Consider the following 19,658-nt stretch of genomic DNA (forward strand, 5'->3'; position numbering starts at 1 on the left):
AAAAATTAAATATTGCTGCAATATCTTCTTTCTGCAGCTAACAATCTGGGACCTAAACCTTCTTGAATCAGTCCCCACAATGATTATTAAGAGCACAGCTGTTTGTAGCATTTGTGACTCAAGTCAAGTCATCGTACAAAAGCTCTATTTCAAATCGATGACTCCTGCCTTCTGTGTGAATGACTTTAGCAGCTTTGAATTAGTTTCTCAAAAGATGGGCGCGCGTCTTCAAAACCCGTGATTTGTTGGCTTGGTGCTTCGTGGCTAATGAGGCAGACAGATACTACACAGGTTCTAGTTTGTCGAAGGAAACTAGAATCTATGAGCTAGTGGCTTTGAAATGGTGTCATGATAAATTTATTACCCTACTAAAGTCATTTTTCTTGTCTTGCGAGTACAGTGTAATAAATCTTTGATTGTATTTGCCAAAGTGGTGACTTTAGAAAGGTTAAGAGTATTATTTGACTGAAAATAGGGCAAAGACAACCCTACGCTGCAGCTACTCCAAGAGGTTACCAACAATAATTCAGGGTCTATTTCAAAATGACAATTCTGGCCTTCGAAGTTACAGACTAAAGCAAAAGGGTCTCAAACCTCAGGCCAAGAGTTAATGTCCTGCAACTTTTGCATTCACACCTGAATCAAATAGCTGGATTACTACAAAGGTTGATGATCAGGTTCTGGAGAGGCTGGTAATAAGCCATTCGTTTGATATTGACATGTTTTAGAGATCTCCAAGGAAAATAAATGGCGCAAACGCCAGCCAATAGCGTCTCACGTAGCATTGCTCCTATAGATATTACAGCTTCTCAAGCTGCATTTTCTTTTGAATACTTCAAATACGCTCCATGAAAATAGGTAGACTTTTGGTTAATAATTCAGAGTCACGTTCCACAGAAAAGCGCCAGAATTCAAGCTGTTTTTTAAACCCTGGGATAACTAAATCTGTTATCCCAGGTCTGTTGTCTATCAAAACCATATAAATATGGAGGAGGACAATATAACTACAATAGAGTAAATATGCAAACAATTGTAAAACAACCTTTAAGAGGGTATCAATCCTACTTCTATTAAGTCCATTTTTCTGTTGTTCTTATATTAAAGGTCTTTTTTTTCATTAGAAGCAAGCAAAAAATCAACATAATTATCAGAAATGATGGCTTAAAACATGTCTGTTTGTAAATACAATGTGTTTCACATTATGAACTGAGTTACAGAAATCTTTTCAATAATATTCTAATTTACTGAGGTGCACCTGCATAAACTAAGACCAGCTGTCAAGACAAAAGTGAGTGAGTAGTCATTTTCTGAATCATATTTCATTGCATTAAACACAGTTTATGGCTTAACAAAGTAAAAGGTGGTGGACTCTTTATGAACGGATATGTTAACAACAAATATGCAGATGAAAATGCAACCTTACGGCTCTCTCCACGTGATGCGATTTTGAACTTCTGCGTCTTTGCAACAGGACAAAGCGTCAGTGTTTGAGTTCTGGAGCTCATCCTAAAACTTTCAGAGTGAGTTCAGCTCTGCACTTCAATCTGTTGCCACCAAGTGGTGATTTCCAGACCAGCACCCTGTCAGCCTCTTTCCATGAATTGCCCGCCTCAGCATGGTCCAACTAAAGGATCTGAAGAGACATTTATCTCCTGGACCCTATAGGCACCTATAGCTTCTAGCTTGAGGCTAAGTTACTGCAAATATTCCTGTGTGTTTAGACATGCGTGTCGGACAGCTTTAGCTCATATGCAGCCACTGGCAGGCGGAATAGCCAAGGTTGTGTTTGACTGTTCACTAAAATCACATTGCGCACACTTGTTTAAGTGTGTGTTTTCACATGTGTTTGAGGGGTGTGTGTGTGTTTGTTTGTTTTTTTACTGTGGCGCTTATGCAACCAAAGTAGCCTGAGCTCTTTAACCTTGTCAAAACAGATAAGAGACAAGATCCTGAAAGAAAAAAAAACAGGTGTTTATTTTCAATCTGTCCAACTCAAAAAAACATCACGATTAATTTTAGTGTGCTTTTTAACATATGCCGACACTGATTCTGAAACCCTAGCAATGTGTGTTAAACTTAACTGCAAGCATGATGTTTTATATATCAAAAACAATAACGACCTTTTAGGTGGTTCAAGATACATTGCATTTTATAATTTGGGGATTCTTTTTTAAAAATCATGTCGGTTCTGTGATGCAAGATGACTCAGACAAAGAGGAGTAGACGTCATGTGCTTTAAGAAGATCTCCGCCTTGGATTTTGTCGCCCCTGGGCACATGTGAGCCCATGAGACTCAGGGTGAGGGAACGGCCGGGCCTGCGCAGGGCATGAGTCTCGGTTTAAGGCGCGCAGCAGGAACAGAAGGTGGTGTCTGGGGGCCGTCTGAGGTTTTATTAGAAGCTCCTGTGTGTCTGCGCCAAGAAGCCTGAGAATATCCTGTTTGCTAATGTGCTTGCTTGGATCTCCATATGTGTGCCCTTTGACAAAGCATGGCCATGTGGGCTCCAGCTGTACTTTTTTTGTTTTTTTCCTTTTTCAACATGTGCTGGAAATATGTATTAGCGTTGCATTCACAGCCAACGCATACAGTTTGTATTCTAATTTCTTATGGATCATTTTTTAACTTAATAAATATTTTTGATTAGCTAATTAGGCTCAAGTTGGAGAGAGATAGTTTTAAAGAGGAAAACAAATCTCTAGATGCCCTTTAAAGAATCTGCATGCTAAGTTTTGTCTATTTTTATTTAAAATAGAGAAACAATAATTCCCTCTGGTACATGTACATTATAGTTCTAGTAACTTTATATATGCTTTTTCTAGGTTCACATGGATTGTAATATATAAAGCTAAGCAAAAATATTTAATGTGTGGTTAATTAATAATAGTCCCCATTAAAGAATTATTAGCAACATTTTATAATTTTTTTATTGTTATTATTTGGCTTCGCTCGTTGGGATTGACAGCATAGTTTGACCAGCGTAACACAAACATTTATCACAGTAATTAGCTGGTACATTGTCGGCCCTATCAACCTCTTAAAGGTACTCATTTCATCTTTCCCTTTAACTCACATTCTGTACAATCCTAGAATGAGATTGAACATGATTTAGAGACACGTCTTACAAAAAAGTTAGTTGTATTTTGGTAAAGCCTGATAATAACTTTATTGGCATCCACAGGTTCATGACATTGTGGAAGATCTGCAGCAAAACCTGTCAGATTACTTTAAAATTACCTACCAATGGAACATTTTGATAAATAAAGGAGTCTATGCATTCTGAAGAGATGAAATATTTTCTATAACATGTGTGTTAACTGAGCTTACTGTACTGTTTGATATCTGGGATCAGTTGAAATGTGTATGACTGCATTGAAATGATTTTTATAAAGTGCCTTGCGGTGACATTTGTTGTGAATTGACACTATATAAATAAACTGAACTGAATTTGAATCTTTCAAAGGATAAAAGATATTTATCATTTGCACAAAACTCCATTGGATTTTTTTTCCCCGCTTCCTATCATTTTCTATTCTATGGTATCTAAGACTGCCATTAAAAGCCTAACAAAGGCCTGTTTGTTAGGCAACAGAAACACTTTTTTTGGCAGCTTCATTTTATAGGTTAATTTGAGGCTTATTACTTCTTCTGCTTTAAGAAAAAAAGTTTTCCCTTTATGTCTTCCCTTTCTCAGATCTAATCTGATTGGTGAACTGATTAGTCAAAAATACAGAAAGCAAGAGAACAATATTTATTTGGCAGCAAACCATCCATGTGCTGATGTCTTTTGTTTTCCCTTTTCTTTTTTTACACATTCAACTTTTTCCTTTTGGTCTCTGGTTTAAATCCCTACTGGATATTCTTTAATCGTCTGCATGGCTGCTATCTGCAATCAAAGAACACGAACACATATGTGATAAGGGAAAGAAATGTGTCTTTGGCCAATTATTCTTTGTTATAACAATGTTTTTTTGACGCATTTGTAGATAATAAAAAAAATGTTGCAGTAATTGGTTTCTCTAAATTGCCATTAGCAACAAGCTTGGCAATTATGTTTTTTGTGCTGTGAGTCTTTAAGTTGCTCCATGACAGACAGGCGACCTGACCGAGGGTGATAAATTGTCGTAGGTGATGGATGATGTTTTTTATTCAAACTGTGTTAAAATTGTGACATGAATGCTTTTGCACACCAAATCCTTGCAATTAATAAAAAGTTTGTTCTGCATGTGACTCTTACTTTGAATTGTCTGAAGAAACAAAGTATACAGACAATTTAATTCATTAGTCATTTAACAAATAGGGTCCTCATAAGTGCATGAAAGAATCATCTACAGCAGGTCAATGCCTCAGTTACACACTTCTGTGGCGTCCCAGTCTTCAACCAGCCTGAACAAAACACCCAAAACGTCTCTACAAATGTTCAGTGGGGTTAGTAATCAAGTAGTAACCTGAGTAGTAAGAAAACACTCCTGAAAGCAAATGTCTGCAATCTCAAACAGAGAATTAGAGAGCAAGAGTCAAACATCTAGACACTCAAACAGAAACAGTGTGACATTGAAATGACAGTGTTGTGCCCGAGAAAAACAACAACAAAAAATCTGGAATGACTTATGAGTGTGTTCACACTAAACGCTACCAGCAACAGAGGTAGAAACACAGCAACCTCAAGGCAATAAATATTTGTGGCTGCGCTGAGATTAAGTGACAGAAGCATAAACTGTATCCTGACCGAGAAACAAACAGTTCCCTTCCAAAGCAAACTGGAAGGAGTAGAAATTTGTCATATTTGCAGCTATACCTTACATCTAATCAGAAGTTTGATACCGACTGATTAAATGTGAGATGTAAAAAGAATCGCCGTACATTGAATGCATGATTTATCTGAAGTTCATGGTGTAATTCAGCTTTGTATAAATCTGAACCAGATTACCAGCAACTTTGAAATTAGATTTTCATGTAAGAGAAACTCATCTGTTCTCTAGTTGGACATTTATCTAACTGAAAAACTTAAGTATAAATCCATTTTTATTGCCCGTGTCATAAAATATATTCATAACAGAGCTTAATATCATTATCCCAGCAACTGATTTAAGCTATATATATATATATATATATATATATATATATACTGCTCAAAAAAATAAAGGGAACACTTTAAGTGTTAAACACCTGTTTAAGTGTTCCCTTTATTTTTTTGAGCAGTGTATATATATATGGCTTGGATTGATTACAAGAAAGCCTATGACTCAATGCCGCATACTTGGATCATTGAATGCTTAGAGATGTATAACATCAACAGGACTCTGAGAGCCTTCATTGCAAACTCGATGAAGCTGTGGAAAACCACCCTTGAAGCCAACTGCAAACCACTTGCACAAGTGTCCATCAAATGTGGCATATACCAAGGAGATGCTCTGTCCCCGCTACTGTTCTGCATAGGCCTGAACCCCCTCAGCCAAATTATCAACAAGACTGGCTACGGATACCGACTCAAAAATGGGGCCAACATCAGCCACCTTCTCTACATGGATGACATCAAGCTGTATGCCAAGAGTGAGCGAGACATCGACTCACTGATCCACACCACCAGGATCTACAGCACGGACATTGGGATGTCATTCGGACTAGAGAAGTGTGGTCGGCTGATCACAAAGAGGGGGAAGGTCATCCGCACAGAAGGGGTCTCACTCCCAGAAGGAACAATAGCAGACATAGAGGACAGTTACAAGTACCTAGGTATACCACAAGCAAATGGCAACCTCGATGAGGTCACAAGGAAAGGAGCCACAGCTAAATACCTCCAACGAATAAGGCAAGTCCTGAGAAGCCAGCTCAATGGCAAGAACAAAATCCGCGCAATAAACAGCTATGCCCTGCCAGTAATCAGATACCCTGCTGGAATAATTAGCTGGCCAAAGGAGGAGATAAAAGCCACTGATATTAAGACTAGAAAACTACCAACAATGCATGGAGGATTCCATCCCAAATCCAGCATCCTGAGACTGTACACGAGCCGCAAGGAAGGAGGCAGAGGACTAGTGAGTGTGAGAACCACAGTCCAGGACGAAACAACTAAGATCCATAAATACATCAGGGACAAAGCCCCAACAGACAATGTGCTCAGTGAATATCTCAGACAACAGGGAACGGAGGTTGAGGTGCCAGAGATACCATCATGGCAGGACAAGCCCCTACATGGGATGTACCACCAGCAAATAACCCAAGTGGCTGATATCAGTAAATCCTACCAATGGCTGGAAAAAGCTGGACTCAAGGACAGCACAGAGGCCCTCATCCTGGCCGCCCAGGAACAGGCCCTAAACACCAGAGCAATAGAGGCCCAGATCTACCACACCAGACAAGACCCAAGGTGTAGGTTGTGCAAGGAGGCCCCTGAGACAGTCCAGCACATAACAGCAGGGTGCAAGATACTGGCAGGGAAAGCGTACATGGAATGACATAACCAAGTTGCAGGCATAGTGTACAGAAACATCTGTGCAGAATATGGACTGGAAACCCCGAGATCAAAGTGGGAAACACCCCCAAAGGTGGCGGAGAACGCCAGAGCTAAGATCCTGTGGGACTTCCAGATCCAGACAGACAAAATGGAAATGGCGAACCAACCAGACATTGTCGTAGTGGATAAACAACAGAGGAAAGCCGTTGTGATAGATGTAGCAATACCAAGCGACTACAACATCAGGAAAAAGGAGCACGAGAAACTAGAGAAATACCAGGGCCTCAGGGAGGAACTGGAGAGGGCCTGGAAGGTGAAGACCACAGTGGTGCCTGTGGTCATCGGGGCCCTCGGGGCAGTCACCCCCAAACTGGACCAATGGCTACAACAGATCCCAGGAACAACATCAGACATCTCAGTCCAGAAATGTGCAATCCTTGGCACAGCCAAGATACTGCGCAGAACCCTCAAGCTCCCAGGCCTCTGGTAGAGGACCCGAGCTCAGAAGGATAAGAACCACCCGCGGTGGGTGAGAAGGGAATTTAAATTTATATACTGTATATACAGTATATATATATATACTGTATATACGTGTATATATATATATATATATATATATATATATATATATACTGTATATATATATCAAGGGATCACATCAGAAACACAGCTTTGTTGGGGAAGCAGCATCAGAAGCAGCATCAGAGCCAGCGACTCTAATAGACTGGACAAAATCATCAGGAAAGCTGGCTCTGTACTGGGACTAAGGCTGGAGTCCCTGGAAACTGTGGTGGAGAGGAGGACACTGAAGAAGGTTCTGTCTATTATGGACAATAAACAGCACCCTCTCCACCACATAGTGGACAGGCAGCGGAGCACCTTCTCACATAGGCTGCTCCAGCTCTGCTGTCGTAGGGACAGATACAGGAAATCCTTCCTGCCACATGCCATCTCACTGTACAATAAAAGCTAAATCATTGTTCTGCACTAATCAGTCCGATTTTGCACAACTGCACTGTGGCACACTTGCTGTACATATATTTACATATACATATCTGCATTTTTTTTAAATCTTTGCAAAGACTGCTCTAAGTTGCTTTTTATATTAACAGCATTTTATATTTTATTTTTTATTTTTATTTTATCTACAACTACTACTCAGTGGTAGTTGTTATTGTGTCTTGTCTCTATGCTGTAACTGCAAAGTAATTTCCCTGCTGGGATGAATAAAGTACTTCTATTCTATTCTATTCTATTCTAAACATTCTTGGCACAATTTACTGTTTTAAATCATCCTGAATTTTCAGATATGACAAGACAAATGAAAATGTTTATATTAAAACCACTCATAGGTGGAGTAGAGCAATTAGTGTAGAAATATGTTATGATTTGTGGGAAAGGTCTTCAAGGTGTTACAATAGTTTTGAGACTGAAATAGGAAATTTTACATTTCACCGTCAGCTGCTGGAAACATTTTCCTGTAATGAAAACATTTCATTACAAGGTTTTCCACTTGAGGAAAAAGACCTTCCTTCCGTCCAGTTTGACAGAATATTTTATTAATTCAGCACCAAAAATGCTGAGCTGATTGTTGCCTCAAAATGTAACGTTTTTTTCTACAGCTCTCGTGAAACAGAGAAGCTTTTCAATTTTAGATTCACTTCTCAGATGAGACGTGCAAGAAGTAGACCATAATGAGTCGACGTAAGTAAAGCAAGTAAAATTCAAAAAAAAAAATTCGAACCCAGAGAAAGCAGGAAAACTTTCTGCTTTCTCTGAGTATATAACATTAATATATAATGTTATATCCATCCATCCATCCATCTTCTTCCGCTTATCCGAGGTCGGGTCGCGGGGGTAGCAGCTTCAGAAGGGAGGCCCAGACTTCCCTCTCCCCAGCCACTTCTTCTAGCTCCTCCGGGGGAATCCCGAGGCGTTCCCAGGCCAGCCGAGAGACATAGTCCCTCCAGCGTGTCCTGGGTCTTCCCCGGGGCCTCCTCCCGGTGGGACGTGCCCGGAACACCTCACCAGGGAGGCGTCTAGGAGGCATCCTGACCAGATGCCCGAGCCACCTCAACTGGCTCCTCTCGATGTGAAGGAGCAGCGGCTCTACTCTGAGTCCCTCCCGGATGACTGAGCTTCTCACCCTATCTCTAAGGGAGAGCCCAGCCACCCTACGGAGAAAACCCATTTCGGCCGCTTGTATCCGCGATCTCGTTCTTTCGGTCATGACCCAAAGCTCATGACCATAGATGAGGGTGGGAACGTAGATCGACCGGTAAATCGAGAGCTTCGCTTTTTGGCTCAGCTCTCTCTTCACCACGACGGACCGGTACAGCGCCCGCTTGACAGCAGACGCTGCGCCAATCCGCCTGTCGATCTCCCGCTCCCTTCTTCCCCCATTCGTGAACAAGATCCCGAGATACTTAAACTCCTCCACTTGGGGCAGGACACCCCCCCTGACCCGGAGAAGGCACTCTACCCTTTTCCGGCTCAAGACCATGGCCTCGGATTTGGAGGCACTGATCCTCATCCCGGCCGCGTCACACTCGGCTGCGAACCGCTCCAGCGAGAGCTGCAGATCACGATCTGATGAAGCCAAAAGGACCACATCGTCTGCAAAAAGCAGAGATGAGATCCTAAGGCCACCAAATCGGATCCCCTCAACACCTTGGCTGCGCCTAGAAATTCTGTCCATGAAAGTGATGAACAGAATCGGTGACAAAGGGCAGCCCTGGCGGAGTCCAACTCTCACCGGAAACGAGCCCGACTTACTGCCGGCAATGCGGACCAGACTCTGACACCGGTCATACAGGGACCTGACAGCCCGTATCAAAGGGCCCGGTACCCCATACTCCCGGAGAACCCCCCACAGGGCTCCCCGAGGGACACGGTCGAACGCCTTCTCCAGGTCCACAAAACACATGTAGACTGGTTGGGCGAACTCCCATGCACCCTCCAGGACCCTGCCGAGGGTGTAGAGCTGGTCCAGCGTTCCACGACCAGGACGAAAACCACACTGCTCTTCCTGAATCCGAGGTTCGACTATCCGACGGACCCTCCTCTCCAGGACCCCTGAATAGACCTTGCCAGGGAGGCTTAAGAGTGTGACCCCTCTATAATTGGAGCACACCCTCCGGTCCCCCTTTTTGAACAGGGGGACCACCACCCCAGTCTGCCAATCCAGGGGAACTGCCCCCGATGTCCATGCGACATTGCAGAGTCGCGTCAACCAACACAACCCTACAACATCCAGAGCCTTAAGAAACTCCGGGCGGATCTCATCCACCCCCGGGGCCCTGCCACCGAGGAGCTTTTTAACCACCTCGGCGACCTCGTCCCCAGAGATTGGAGAGCCTAACCCAGAGTCCCCAGGCTCCGCTTCCTCAGTGGAAGGCATGTTGGTGGGATTGAGGAGGTCTTCGAAGTACTCTGCCCACCGGCCCACAACGTCCCGAGTAGAGGTCAGCAGCACACCATCCCCACTATAAACAGTGTTGGTGCTGCACCGCTTCCCCCCCCTGAGACGCCGGATGGTGGACCAGAATCGCCTCGAAGCCGTACGGAAGTCTTTCTCCATGGCCTCTCCAAACTCCTCCCACGCCCGGGTTTTTGCCTCAGCAACCGCCCGAGCCGCATGCCGCTTCGCCCGCCGGTACCCATCAGCTGCTTCCGGAGTCCCACAGGCCAAAAAGGCCCGATAGGACTCCTTCTTCAGCCTGACGGCATCCCTCACCGAAGGTGTCCACCAGCGGGTTCGAGGGTTGCCGCCGCGACAGGCACCGACAACCTTGCGGCCACAGCTCCGATCGGCCGCCTCGACAATGGAGGCACGGAACACGGTCCACTCAGACTCCATGTCCCCCACCTCCCCCGGGACGTGTTCGAAGTTTTGCCGGAGATGGGAGTTAAAGCTCCGTCTCACAGGGGATTCCGCCAGACGTTCCCAGCAGACCCTCACAACACGTTTGGGCCTGCCAGGTCTGACCGGCTTTCGCCCCCACCACCGGAGCCAACTCACCACCAGGTAGTGGTCAGTGGACAGCTCCGCACCTCTCTTCACCCGAGTGTCCAAGACATACGGCCGCAGATCCGATGAAACGATGACAAAGTCGATCATCGAACTGCGGCCTAGGGTGTCCTGGTGCCAAGTGCACATATGGACACCCTTATGCTTGAACATGGTGTTCGTTATGGACAATCCATGGCGAGCACAGAAGTCCAGCAACAGAACACCGCTCGAGTTCAGGTCGGGCGGGCCGTTCCTCCCAACCACGCCCCTCCAGGTCTCACTGTCATTGCCCACGTGAGCGTTGAAGTCCCCCAGCAGAACAAGGGAGTCCCCAGGAGGAGCACTCTCCAGTACCCCCTCTAAGGACTCCAAAAAGGGTGGGTAATCTGAACTGTCGTTCGGCCCGTAAGCACAAACGACAGTCAGAACCCGTCCCCCCACCCGTAGGCGGAGGGATGCTACCCTCTCGTTCACCGGGGTAAACCCCAACGTACAGGCGCCGAGATGGGGAGCAACAAGTATGCCCACTCCTGCCCGACGCCTCTCACCTTGGGCAACTCCAGAGTGGAAGTATGTCCAGCCCCTCTCAAGGAGACTGGTTCCAGAACCAGAGCCGTGCGTCGAGGTGAGACCGACTATTTCTAGCCGGAACCTCTCGACCTCACGCACTAGCTCCGGCTCCTTCCCCACCAGAGAGGTGACATTCCACGTCCCAAGAGCCAGTTTCTGCAACCGAGGATCGGACCGCCAGGGTCCCCTCCCTCTGCTGCCACCCATCCCACACTGCACCCGACCCCTTTGGCCCCTCCCACGGGTGGTGGGCCCATGGGAGGGGGGGCCCATGTTTCCTCTTCGGGCTGAGCCCGGCCGGGCTCCATGGGTAAAAGCCCGGCCACCAGACGCTCGCCATCGTGCCCCCCCTCCAGGCCTGGCTCCAGAGTGGGGCCCCGGTGACCCGCGTCCGGGCGAGGGAACACCAAGTCCAAAGTTTTCCTTCATCATTGGGGTCTTTGGGCTGCTCTTTGTCTGGTCCCTCACCTAGGACCTGTCTGCCTTGGGTGACCCTACCAGGGGCATGAAGCCCCAGACAGCATAGCTCCTAGGATCATTGGGACACTCAAACCCCTCCACCACGATAAGGTGGCAGCCCATGGAGGAGTAATGTTATATATTAACATTATATAACATTATTATATAATGTTATATATTAACATTATATAATAATGTTAATATAATTAACATTATATAAATCTTATTTGCAGAAATGATTGAAAAACCATATTGTGGTTTGCCAAAGGAACACCATATGGAGATTTGGCACTGCCGGGTTCAGCTCCTGCTCCTGGTCTATTTACAGCATGTCTTCCCTTCTGTCACGTCTAAATATCAATCAATAAGCGCAATGGCTGCCACAAAAAAAAAGTGTACTGCTTTACTTTCCTAGTTGTTTTTTTATGCTCTGGTTTGTTTCAAAGCCTAATGAGGGTTCTGCCAATTCACAACTGTTGCAAATGCAACTGGCTGAGTTTCTCATGAATGTGTCTTAGATGTTCGGTTGAAGAGAACTCTGTGTAAAGTTCAGAACTTGAGATCTTGCTTTGTGGCCTGGCCTTTAATCAAAGTTCTTCACAACTTCCACTCTGAAATCCCTCACTTTTCTGATCCTGTTTGTTCGCTACATTCTATAATAAACTTTTGTGGCCTTCACAGAACGTAGATTATTTTATATACCAAGATTTTTTATATATATATAAGTAGTTGCATTATTTACTAATTAGATCACTTTTGGAGGCACTTGGTGGCGCCAGATTTTATTTATGGGTATCAGAGTCAAGGCAATGGAATGCAATCCAAACCCTGCTTCTCGTATTCTTGTTTGTAAAAAACATCCCTATCTCATTTGACTTCCACTGTTGGTCTTTCTCGTAAAATCCTCAAATAAATGTGCTGAAGTTTGTGGTTTTAATGTGGATTTAATGGGGAAAAGTTGAAATGACATGACTAGTTTTTGCAAAGTGATGGTTTGCCAAGCAAGAATCGGAGGAATGAAAGTTTTCCACAGAAAAGGAGAATGTTATGCAAGTAGAGTACCAGAGAACTGAGACCAATTAGATCCAGGTGTCGGATCTCAGCGTAATGATGTGCTGAAAATCCGCCCACAAAAACAGACAAAGGTTTTCGTCCACTGTACTTTCATTACTTATTGTTTTTTAAAGTAATTCTCCCTCTTTTTCAAAAACTCTTCCAGAGATTTAGCAAGTTAGAACAGAAATAAAGGGTCAATGGTCAGAATCATGATTTAGAAGGCTCACACATATGGGATCAATTGGACTTGCTTAAAAACCCGATAGTGAATATTTTTACTTGTCAAAAACAAAAGAGACGGGAAGCAGAAATGTTTGCCTCCAGTTTTCTGCAAGTCTGTTTTTGCCGTTTTTATGTCCTTTCTTCGTCAGAATTTCCGAAGCCTGACTCGCAGGCTGCGGATTAATTTATTCATGTTGAGGAGCAGCGTCTGGGCTGCCAAAGATGATTTTCACATTTTTCCATAAAGCTTCGTCTCCATGTCGAAAAGTTTCCCATAAACAGCCCCACAAACTTGGTTTTTGCTTCCAAACAGAACTAATGACAGTTTGTGAAGGGGCGAACTCGCAGGAAGACACTTTTAGAAAACTTCTAGGCAAAAGTTTCTTTTAAACTATTCAATATCTATTGCTACACCTAAGCTCAATTGTTTGAGCGAAGTGTTTTTTGATGATGGTTCCCCCTTACATTCCCACTGATCACGCCCTGACTCCCGTTCGTTGAGCCTCCCATCTTCCCCTCCTCTTTCTCCTTCTGTCTCTCCATCAATACCCGTCACTCCTCCCCCTCTCCTTCTTTCTCTCTGATTTTCTCCAGAGACTTTCAGTTTTTGAACACCACATTGTTCTTTCCTCCCGGCCCTCTGCTCAAAAAAAAAAAAAGAGAAGCACAGGTAAGCTTGCATGGATTTGAGATTTCCTCTTTGAATATTCCATTTTATTCCTGTTTTCCGGATGGGAATGCTGGGGCTGCAGGGCACAGGCTGCAACAGAGTAGGCAGAAAAAACATTTCTGCATGCCTGAAAGATGACTCCTAAAAGTTTAGTGATTTTGCATTTTGACAGCTTAGTGTGAAATTAACATGTTTTTATGTTTGCACAATGTCTTTGTTTGGCTTTGAAGAGTAATTCCTCATTATTGGATCCAAAATCTTTCTGCATTTCCACTGGGTCTGGAATTAATCAGTCTAGAAATACCTTATCCGTAAACCTGATTTTGTACATCTGCCATGTAATCAAACACTATTTTTGTTGTTGACTGCCTTTAACGTTGAGCTCCAGTAAAGTTTTCAGAGCAGTAAAGAAAAGTTACTGATTTGCAGTTTGTTCATTTCTGGAACATTCTGGATTTGTTTGGTTTTATTTAGGCTTTAGATGCAATTACTTTATTTTAAATAGTGTTAAATAGGACTAAGACTCCCTCATCTGCTTTATACGGAGTCATATGTCAAAATACATTGAAGTGGGTGTGGCCACTGTGTATGTTGTGCAGGCTTCACAACTTTTTTCATCAGCTACAAAGTGTTTACGTCTTTATTTTCCTACTGTTTTTAACTTTCATTATTAATACATGAGTTCTAAAAAACGAAGGTACTTTTTTATTTTTAAAAAAAAGCATATTTTGCTTGCTTACCTTCCTTCTGCAGATGTTTCTCAAATTAGAACATGGAAAAAGTGTCTCAAAAATTTATTATGGTGAAATATGGATGAAATATGCTACTTTGTTACTTTTAATTAGCTAAAAGCTCATGAAAAAGTTTTGTTTTTACATTAGAATATCACCTAATGCTAATAAGATTGTAAAACCTTCCTAAAATGATGGCCTATGATTTTTTGTTTTGTTTTGTTTTGTTTGCCAAAAGGTGATTTAGACAAAGAAAAAAAAATGTAAAAAATAAATTAAATTAAAAAAATCACTTTTGAAATAAATGACTGAGGTCATTACTTTAGGAAGGCGATCATGTAAAAAAAAACAGTTTTTTTTTTACCAAAAAATTATCCTGGAAACTAATACTATATAATGTACAGCATATGCATCAATCCTTGGCCAGTGCTCTTTTTGCATGAATTAGTGCACCAGTAATTACTGCAGTATGGCATGGAGGCGATCAACCTGTGACTCTGCTGAAGTTTTAATAGCTGCTTTCATCTCATCTCCATTGTTGGGTCTGGTGTGTCTCTTCTTCCTCTTGACAGTTGCAACAGTTCCTCATCTTAAACCAGTCTGTGTGTAGTGGCTCTTGAAACACAGACTCCATCTGCAGGCTCGCATAATCTCTTGAACAATCCTTCCAATCTTTTATTCTACTTCACTCAACTTTCTACTAAAACGCTTCTTCTTCATTTTTAACAATAATCTTCTGTGACTTAACCTCCCTGTGGAGGGTGTAAGTGACTGTTGAGCAACTACTTTGAGTAGGCCACTGCCCATGTCATAAAACAGTTTCAACTTTATTTTTAATTAATTGACAAATGCTTGGAATATGTAACTGTGTAGTGATTATTAGCATCATACACCAAACTGAATGTTGATTTTTCCTGAAAATTTTTATTAATTCATATTCATCTGTAGAAGAGAGGTTTCAGTGAATGTTATTTATCTTTCACTTTTCTTGTTTTTAACTAATGTAACCTTATTGTGTTTTTTATTTTTGCCAGCTTCTCTTTTTTCTTTTCCTGTCCACAGAAGCCATGTTTCCTTTCCATGTCACCCTCTTGGTATTACTGGCCAACATCGCCCGGTGCCAGTATTACGACTACGACTACCAGCCTTTTTCGATGCTTGGGCCATCAGGGCCAAACTGCAACAAAGAATGTGATTGCCCAATCAATTTCCCAAGTGCAATGTATTGCGATAGCCGCAAGCTAAAGTTTGTCCCTGTGGTTCCCACTGGGATCAAGTACCTGTACCTCCAGAACAACTTGATTGAAGAGATCAAGGCAGGAGTTTTTGATAATGTCACTGACACCCTGCGCTGGCTGGTGCTTGACAACAATCAGATCACCAACGCCAAGATAGAGAAAGGCACAATTGATAAACTGACGGCCCTGGAGAAGCTATTCTTCAGCTTCAACGAGATCACAGAGGCAGTCATTCCTCCCTCAAAGTCCCTCGAAGAGCTGAAGATGACGAACAACAAGTTGTCCAAGTTTCCGTCTGGACTCTTGAATGACAAGGAGAATTTGACCTCCGTCAGCCTTCAGCACAACGAGCTAACCTCTGAAGGCATCGCAGACGCATTCAAAGGCCCGAAGAAGCTGCTGTCGTTGGACTTGAGCCACAACAAGTTGAAGAAGCTGCCAGCCGGAGTCCCGAGTTCGATGGAAATTCTCTACGCTGATTATAATGAGATTGATAAAATCGGAGCAGGGTATCTGAAGAAGCTGCCCACCCTGCGGTACCTGAGGGTCTCCCACAATAAGCTGCAGGATGCTGGGATTCCTGCTGGGGTGTTCAATGTGACTTCGCTCTTGGAGCTGGATCTGTCGTTCAACAAACTTCAGTCGATCCCTGAGATCAACGAGCAGCTGGAGCAGCTCTACCTTCAGGCCAATGAGATCAGCAGTAAGTTTATGCTCCGCATATGAAGCCATTTTGGCGCAGAATGATGAAACATCTTCATAAACTTAATTTTAGATGTTAGTCGATTAGTCTAATCTCTAGCAGAGCCTGTCTGAATGTGAGCTGCCATCTTACAAAGGATTATTTAGTCATTTTGACATAGGAATATTATTTTCCTGCAAAGAGTAAAATAAAAACACCTTTTGAGGTCTCCCCACAAGATAAAAGGGTTTTGTTTCTGTTGGTTATTAGGACAGTCATGTTAGCATTTGAGTAAAGTGGAAATGTTGGATCAGGAAACAGACAGGAAACAAAGTTACATTTACTTGACTTGACAGAACGGATCGGTGTTGGTCATTTTGATCTTTTGCCATATCATACTTCTGCAATATCAGTTGTTTCATAACCAACTTTTTCACATATGAAAACAATATTTTGTTCCAACTATCCATCACACGTCATTGCAATTACCTGTAAGAAAATGGAAATGTGGGATCAGCATGACGTCACTCAGAGTTATTTTGGTTTGATCACGAATCATAATTTTTCATATTTCCAGGAGTAAACTGTCCCAAGTAATGATCAAAATCATAATCGACAGAAATAGGAAGCAATATAAAACATTCATAAAATGATTATTCTGTATGGAAGACAAGAATTCATCAAAATATTTACCTGCCAAGAGAAATAAACACATATATTGTGATTAAGATTATGGATACAAATATGTTGATTACAGGTAAGAAATGTAGGTATGTTGGAACAAAATTAATCTACTTATGTACCAAATAGTAGTCCAAATCGACAAAGGGGTGAATTAACCCAAAGTCAAAAAGGAAATCTCAACAAAACAAGAACGTGTAGGGGTTTCTTTTACATGGGAATTATAATTTATCTGATAATCTTAAGATGGTTGAATATTTAAAGGAAATATTCAAATATACAGATACAGTCAGTCTATCTTTCATACCTAATATTTCAATAAAATCATTCAAATCACATCACAGAGCTTACAATAGGTTGACAATGATAAGAATCATAACATTATTTAAAGGACTTAGTGGAAGGCAAGATTCAAATGTAATATTTGGGAGGATTCCAACGTTCATCACCTGTTTTCGGTTACCCACAGAGTTCGATCTGGCGAGTTTCTGCAAGTACACAGGACCGCTGAACTATTCACGTCTCAAACATCTGCGTCTGGACGCCAACAACGTCACGCACACCGACATGCCCCCCGAGTCCGCAAACTGCCTGCGTCAAGCTTCTGACATCATGTTTGAATGAGGACCCCCAACCGGTCCAAGAGTCCACCATCTGCTGCCATGACGTCAACCCAAAGCCTTCATGGATCAAGATCCCTCATACGTCTGTGCACTTATTGCAAGCATTTAGCAAATATGAAATATTGCTCTCATCTCCATTCGTCTGCTGTCACACTTTTACTTTTCTTTCAAAATATACATTCGAAGCAAAAAAATGTGTGATTTCATTGGAAACACAGTAAAGCAGGAGACAAATTAAACATTCCAGCTTTGTATATAAATATGCCAAATATAAAACACATTGGAATGTCTTACTTTCTTGAATATCATAATTTAGTTATAAAGTAATTTTGTAATCTGTCTTGTATGTTCCATGTTTGTATGTTAATGATATGTAGCACAATCCAGATAGACATCCTCATTTTTCAGAGTGTAATGTAAGCAAATGTGAAATAGCTGAGCTGATTCATAGCAGCCATATTTTAGCATCTTGAATGTATCAAAGTGGACAAAAAGGAAGATACCAGAGTTGTGAACTCACAACTGCCTGCTTTAAATTTGACTTTTTTTCTTATTAACAGCTTAAAGACCCACAATAGTTTTGTTTTGATCAACAAAATGCCTTCTGTACAAGAAAATAACTTTTTGAAGCAAGCAATAAGTAATATGCATTGTTATTGTGCTTAAAGTTTCAGCCTTTATATTCTTGTAATAGGAAATAAATGTTCAATAACTCATATCTGGAGTCCTTTTTTGCATTCAAAGCAAGTTATTATGCATCACACTGATTAGTGTACTTTTACAGCTTTTGCAGTTTTTAACCACAATAAATATAGTTATGTTAGCATTATATTTATGTGGTAAAATTAGGATATTTTCAGGGGGGTTTTGTATTGTGCCTGATCCTAACTCCCAAAGTTATGGAGCCTGTCTTGAAACTAAAAAAATCAAATCCTATCTTTGAAATAATTCTAAGGGTGCAAAAATATCTTCTTGATATCCATGAAGTCTCAAAAGAAGACAGTACGTTTGAGGTGTTGACTTAATTCACCCACAAATGTAAATTAGCCATTCAGAGGCCTACAGCAAAGGCATCATGGCTTCACCAAACTGTTCAAACAGATCGCAATCTCAGTGTAAATAGACTTCAGACTTTAAAGAAAGTGAGAAGAAATCTTTAAAAAAAAATGTTTCTCATTATAATGACATTTAGTAAATACAAATAATTTTGTGGATTCTGACATAAAACAGATAAATTTTAGTCTGATATAATGTCAAACTAGGAAAAGTCTGATTTGCATCTCTTCATATAGAGTGAAGTTTGATTTCATCGTTATTTTTTTCTTAGGATATGATCCCTATTTGCTTGGTATGAGGTAAAGGCTCCCCTTTATGTTAAATACATTTTAACAACACTAACCCCAACACTGTAAATGGTTGAACAACAAAAAACTATCCTTAGGCACAGCATAGGTAGATCTTATCCCAACTCAGTTCAAATGAAACTAGCTATGAAGTGAAACACTTCACCACTTTCTCCTAACTATTTCTGCTGTAACCCTAACACCACTCAGAAGAGTAAAAAAATAAAAAATCTGCTTTCTCCACACTCCCATAACCATCTTACATCATGTTACATGTTTGCTTTAACAACTGCTTCTATATTTCACATGTTTTCATACAGTCATTTGCACCGATTCTAAATCTAGGGCAATTTCCTCCTTCTCCCTCTGCTGTTGCCCTCATTTAAAATCCAGGAGTAAAGCTCCTGCTGTCTGTGTCTAGACAATAAAGTCCTTCATGAAGCGGTAAGCCTCAAATCTTCCCACTTCAGACAGCGAGCGAACGTACAATCAGCTTTTGCCGTTCGGCAGCCCCCAAAGTTTATCCTCCAGTCCAGACCATCTCCAGCTGTTCTCCCTGTTTGCACTCATTTTCTGCGTCCATCCATCATCCTCCTCATCTGTTCTCCATCTCCCTTTTCAGATTTCCTTTCACTTTTTTCTTCTGTCATCATGTAATGTTTTCTTAGACATTTACTTCTTTTGTTTTTTAAGTGACTATGTTTTGTTACATTTTAAATATTCACATTTGCTTAGTTTCTCATTAAAAAAGTAAAAGATTTTCACTTTAAAAGAAGAAAGGTAACTGTTAGAGTCTAGGGAATGTAAATAGGCTGTTTTACAACAAGTCCCATCAAGATGTGTAAAAGTCTTAAAATAAATGATGGTTATGGAGAATTTCTCTGCTACAGATGAGCTCTGGAGATTTTATTTACCT

The 19,658-nt window shown here is 41.9% G+C and overlaps 1 protein-coding gene across 2 annotated transcripts; it reads left to right on the forward strand.

Annotated features, from left to right (window-relative positions):
* The first annotated feature begins 13,304 nt into the window (after nt 1-13,304).
* Nucleotides 13,305-18,115, forward strand: lum (lumican). Of its 2 annotated transcripts, none has more exons than XM_032589716.1 (3): nt 13,305-13,444; nt 15,210-16,116; nt 17,246-18,115. In XM_032589716.1, exons 2-3 carry the CDS (start codon nt 15,243-15,245, stop codon nt 17,398-17,400), a joined length of 1,029 nt encoding a protein of 342 aa, XP_032445607.1. In that variant the 5' UTR covers nt 13,305-13,444; nt 15,210-15,242; the 3' UTR covers nt 17,401-18,115. The 2 variants fall into 2 exon arrangements, with proteins under 2 accessions (XP_032445607.1, XP_032445608.1); XM_032589717.1 differs by having other exon boundaries at nt 15,238-16,116.
* The last annotated feature ends 1,543 nt before the right edge of the window (nt 18,116-19,658 follow it).

The sequence above is a fragment of the Xiphophorus hellerii genome, chromosome 17 (assembly GCF_003331165.1).
Source record: "Xiphophorus hellerii strain 12219 chromosome 17, Xiphophorus_hellerii-4.1, whole genome shotgun sequence".
NCBI lineage: Eukaryota > Metazoa > Chordata > Actinopteri > Cyprinodontiformes > Poeciliidae > Xiphophorus > Xiphophorus hellerii.